This window comes from Cucurbita maxima, unplaced genomic scaffold (genome assembly GCF_002738345.1).
Source record: "Cucurbita maxima cultivar Rimu unplaced genomic scaffold, Cmax_1.0 Cma_Scf00030, whole genome shotgun sequence".
NCBI classification, from domain to species: domain Eukaryota; kingdom Viridiplantae; phylum Streptophyta; class Magnoliopsida; order Cucurbitales; family Cucurbitaceae; genus Cucurbita; species Cucurbita maxima.
This window is the reverse complement of record NW_019272046.1, coordinates 2,393,377-2,399,015: the sequence shown is the minus strand read 5'-3', so window position 1 is coordinate 2,399,015 and position 5,639 is coordinate 2,393,377. Positions and strand designations below refer to the sequence as shown.

General features: G+C 34.4%; 1 protein-coding gene across 1 annotated transcript; it reads left to right on the top strand.

Annotated features, from left to right (window-relative positions):
* Positions 1–3,755: 3,755 nt before the first annotated feature.
* LOC111466190 (chlorophyll a-b binding protein CP29.1, chloroplastic-like) lies at positions 3,756–5,105 on the top strand. The gene is made up of 2 exons (XM_023110773.1): positions 3,756–4,313; positions 4,638–5,105. The coding sequence occupies exons 1-2, from the start codon at positions 3,816–3,818 to the stop codon at positions 5,001–5,003; spliced, it is 864 nt and encodes a 287-aa protein (XP_022966541.1). The 5' UTR covers positions 3,756–3,815; the 3' UTR covers positions 5,004–5,105.
* The last annotated feature ends 534 nt before the right edge of the window (positions 5,106–5,639 follow it).

Here is a 5,639-nt window from a genome sequence, read left to right as displayed (position 1 = left end):
AAAAAAAAAAAAAAAAAAAAAAAAAAAAAAAAAAAAAAAAAAAAAAAAAAAAAAACAAGCACCATGAACACTTTATTTCTTCCTGCTTCTAATTATGATTTTACCATAAAACTCCCAAATTTACTGAAATAACAAAGATTTCAGTGTTTCTTCTTCCTTTAATTTCTTCCATGTTGATATGTTATAAAAAAAAAAACATATATATGAAGGGTTTATTTTATTTATTTTTAAATTTAATATTGTCGGAATCTTTTAACCAATTCAATATTCAACCTATTTTAATGTACAAGTATTTAAACTCGAATCTACTCTTGCAAAAATAAGAAAGTGATTGTGCGACTCTTATTCTAACTCAACGAATAAGTCATCCGTGAGAAATTCAGATTTTGCAGACAACGTCGGCGGCGTATACTTGAGCCATGAGTCACGTTTACGAGAAATGTTTTAAAACATTTGAAAAAATTGAAGAAAGCAAAATATCATATGGGTATAAGTATAGAAAAAAACATCATAGAATAAATAGCATATAACTTAGGATAGAAAGAACGGACAACTAACTACACCTCCTTTTGTAGTACATTTTAGACCATTTTAGCCTTAACGTGTGTAGACATGATTTTGGTATCTATTTAAGATGAAATTATGTAAAATGAGTTTGGAATAAGCATGCGGTCATAGACAACACGTCATTAACAAACATAACTAGAACATATATCCAATATGTGAACATAAAATAAACAAAAAACAAAAATTGTGAACACATATGAAGAGCCAAAGCGACATATTTTATTAAAAAAATAATATTTATTAATAAATTTTCAGACAATGTTTTTTTTTACTGAAAAAGCTAACTTTAGACAAATTTGTGTCTAAAGTCAAAAAGAGACACATTATAAAATTTTTAAATAAATATATATGTTTTTTTAAAATTAAAAATTAGAAAATGATAATAATATTTCACCAATAATTTAATTTCTTATAATTTATTTATCAATAAATAATGAATTCCCTGCAAACACATTTTTTTAATGGTTATAAATATCAATATGTTTAATTATCTGTATTTATCTATAAAAAAAAATTATCATTTAAATATTGGATGGGATATAATACTTGTTTATTTAGAATTAAATATTTACTAAATAATTAGTTAATTTGGACTACCGAATCCAAACCATAAATATTATGTTGGGTTAGTGATAAGTGTCAATAATGTTGGATTTTGCAAAGCTAGAGGTTCTTCTAGAATCCTTACAAACGTTCAAAGAAAACTAACTTAACGAATTGATTCTAACCAAGAATTGGTTAGAAGATGAATGACTCTTAGATCGAACTTGGAATCTATACGGATCACTCTTAGATTCCAAGACGACTCACTCCAGAATTAGCTTGATCAAAGCTAATTTGATGAATAGATTTAAACATTAAACGTAGCAAAGTTTGAAAAAGAATAACACTAAAAAGTATCGAGAAAACACAAAGGTTTTGTTTGAAGATCATGAATACTACATGCCTTTAAATAGGCCAAAAAGATAATCCAAATATAATGAAGTTCATCTACCAATTACAAATTACAACTACTAATAAAAATTAGTAAATATAAATGGAAGAAAATAAGGTATACATAAATTGTTTTGATCGATAGATAGTTCAACTACTAAGACAACGTCTTCTAATCACTGTCCAATGTCAGTCGCTCAATTATTTTTTTGATTTGATATGATAATACTATAAAGATTTTTGGGTTCAAAAGTTTTTTTTTTTCAACTTATATGCTAGCTAACATTTGAAGATGATCGGTCATTCGAGTACATACAAAGGGTCAGTAGTTGAATTCATATTAGTTAATTTTTTTTTTTTTTGAGTTTGAATTAAATTTTTGAAAAACGAAAAAATTTAGATTGGTTATAAATTGACATTTTTTTATCTAGATTATTCCGACATTAATTAGATTGAATATTTGACGCTGATTACTAATGTTAGTGACGCATTGTGATTTGTGCATGTTTGATATTTGAGTTTTATGACCGTTTAGTTATTAATATAACATTTACTACAAATAAATATAATTTTTGAACAACTTTTTTTTAAAAAGAATTACCTAACAACCCAATCTTTTTTTAAATTTTTTTAAGATATTTTGTTATATATTATATTATTTTTTTTACACTTTTAAAAGTTTAATTATATTTATATTTAAGTTTTTTTTAAGTGAGATTTAAAGTTTAAAGGTTTTTTTTTAATTTAAATATTTATTTAAAAGTTTTTCTCAGGCCAAAGTAGTCTCCTATTATTTCAAATAATTGTATTTTTAAAAAAAATAATAAACACGAAAAACTTATCTCTAGTAAATTCGATTCGTGCAAAAATTTATCAGTATAAATCAGTAAAGATAAAATTTAAAATATGTGAAGGTGATGGAGATAAGGAAGGCTCCTATCTCATTGACCTCTCTATATTATCCGCAATACATAATCATTGAATATAATCTTAGATAAAAAAAATATTAAAAGGTCGATATTAATGAATCTATAATCATTCAAAAATACATTTCTTTGAAAAAATAGAAGATTCCCTCGTACTTCCGAGCAACGAAGAACGCTGGAGTTATCAATGTGAGTTCAGAGACTTCTTGATATGGAAATCAGGGAAGAAAGCTTGTTTGAGATTCGAATCACTCCACAAACAAGATTGATCATGTTAAGATTGAATGATTTTACATGCAACCTAAAGTACGTATATTGAAAAAAAACTTAGTCATTGGGTCAAGCACAAATGCTCTTTTTACTACATTTTACAAGTCATCTTACAGATACAACATACATGACTTTATATAGTCAAACTATTAAAGGCACAAGAGTAATGTTCATAGTTTATGGTCATAATTAACCATGATATAAATGTAATTTAAAATAAATAAAAAGTCTTAAAATACACTCATGAAATACAATAACTCTAGATTACTCTAAATTGTAATCCTACTTCAATGTGACATGAATTAAAATATCTTTCGATAATTTCAATAGTATTTTCTTCAATCTTTATTGAAATATATTGTATGGTTGATGTCTGTTGGTTCGCAGCATTTCGGAACCGCTGTAGAATGCTAGCGAAAACGCGCCGGTGTTGCGAAATAGGTGCCCAACCATCGAATTGGGGCATTCTCCACTAGAATGTAGGAAATATTTTTTTGCATGCGTGCGAAAAAACCGCACCTATGAGCAACTTTTCGGAACCGCCATAGAACTAAAAAGAAAACGTGTCGGTGTCGAAAATTCGGTTCCTAACCATCGAATTGGAGCATTCCTCACTAGAATGCCAGAAAATATATTTTTGCATGGGTGCGAAAAAAACACACCTGTGGAGCAACTTTTCGGAACCGCAGTAGAACGTGGGCAAAAACGCGCTGGTGTCACGAAATGGGTGCCCGACCATCGATTGTTTTTATACTCAACCTTACTGCTTCCATTTTTTTTTAGATGGTATCTGATATAATAGTCAAGGTGGAGGCGCACGTGGGCGGAGGCCCTCCACCCCCCACGAGAAACCACAACCACGAACTTCTGGAGTGACACGTGGGCGCTTGGAGCCCACCGTTCCCAGTACAAGGGATAAGGAATAGATAAGGCTTCAACTCACAACAGCCGTCAGATGGATTCGTCTCACAATCAAACGGACAAGAAATCCTCACAAACAGATTATGTGGCAATCGCCGATCACAATACCCTTTTCAAAACCACATAAAATCCGAACCAAAATCCCTACTTCCATCTCATTCTCCTTCCTTAATCCCCCGTTCTCGACTCGCCGTCGTAATGGCCGCCACTTCCGCCGCCACCTCCTCCTTCATCGGAACACGCCTCGCCGACGTGCGGTCAAGTTCCGGCCGAGTCCAAGCCCGATTTTCATTCGGCAAAAAGAAAAGCCCGGCGAAGAAATCGCCTTCGTCAAAGCAGATTCCCGACCGACCTCTATGGTTCCCCGGAGCCAAGGCGCCGGAATGGCTCGATGGAAGCTTGGTCGGCGACTACGGATTCGATCCGTTTGGATTGGGGAAACCAGCAGAGTATCTGCAATACGATTTGGACTCGTTGGATCAGAATCTGGCGAAGAATGTGGCTGGAGATCTAATAGGGACGAGATTTGAGAACTCCGAAGTGAAATCGACGCCGTTTCAACCGTACACGGAGGTTTTTGGGTTGCAGAGATTTCGTGAGTGCGAGCTGATCCATGGAAGATGGGCGATGCTAGCAACCCTCGGCGCTCTCACCGTCGAATGGCTCACCGGCGTCACTTGGCAAGACGCTGGAAAGGTCAGTCAGTTGGTTCCATTTGACATTTTCAACCGTAATATAATTTTTCAACCCTAATATAATTTTCTTAGTTTGGTAAGAATGGTTCTATTGTAAATTTACCAATAAAGATTTATTTATTACTTATATCACTTAGATCTATGGAGTCTGCCTCTCTTTATTCTTTCTTTGGAGTCTTTGAATAGAGGGTAATTCTATTCCAGGTTAAGAATCACTATAATATGATATTATTGTCCACTCTGAATGCTATTGTAACTTTGTTTTAGACTTTCCAAAAAGCTTATTCATTCCTTTTGGGACTCCCTCCAACAAACTTGGTTACAGGTAGAATTGGTGGAAGGGTCATCGTACCTCGGGCAGCCGCTTCCGTTCTCGCTCACGGCATTGATCTGGATCGAAGTTCTGGTGATCGGATACATCGAGTTTCAGAGGAACGCGGAGCTAGAGCCGGAGAAGAGATTGTACCCTGGAGGGAAGTTTTTCGACCCGCTGGGGTTGGCGGAGGATCCGGAGAAGAAAGCTGTTCTTCAACTGGCTGAGATCAAACACGCTCGCCTCGCCATGGTTGCCTTCCTTGGGTTCGCTGTTCAAGCTGCTGTGACAGGGAAAGGGCCGCTCAATAACTGGGCGACCCATCTCAGCGACCCCCTCCACACCACCATCATTGACAACTTCTCCTCCTCTTCCTAACCTCTTCTCTACTTCCTAAGCAATTTCACCCAGTAGTTTCAATGCCATGAGTTTGTAACTATTTTCATTCCAAATTCGTATGTCAAATTATGTATTCATAACCGGTTCGGACCAAAAAAATAATTAACCTCCAAGTCGTGACTAACAATGACTATGACAGTGTAGTTTGTATGCAAGAAATTTAAAGGAAAACGTTATTTCAAAAATGAATAATTTATTTCGTAAGAAAAGCGTCTCAATACAAAGAGGACATAGGTGAACTGTTTTAAACAAGGAAAGAAAACATGAAGGACAAAGTGTACTAATCAGTAAGACTAGACTAACGCGCCGGGACACGCTTCCTCTATGACAACCCACATCGTTCAACGTGCCCTCTCTTGACTCGACGCATCACGTACCTGAAAAAGAAAGGTATAGCAAGAATGAGTATAAAATTATACTCATTGAATCACCTACTTGTAGGTTCTTATCGCAACCTAATCTTAACTAACTTGCCCCTTGCGGCTTTTTGGTTCTTTGTCTTTTCATTTAAAAAAAATCCTTTAGAGTTCCTTTATGTCGACCTGTGTAATGATTGGTGCCCTACGAGTACCTACACCTCGGCATGACTCTGAGACTATCTTGTATCTTACCTAG

Bases quoted from the DNA above. Each gene is read 5' to 3' on its own strand.
- LOC111466190 (XM_023110773.1), top strand. From the start codon at position 3,816: ATGGCCGCCACTTCCGCCGCCACCTCCTCCTTCATCGGAACACGCCTC. The intron at 4,314-4,637 runs GTCAGTCAGTTG...ACTTGGTTACAG, and splicing joins CTTGGCAAGACGCTGGAAAG to GTAGAATTGGTGGAAGGGTC.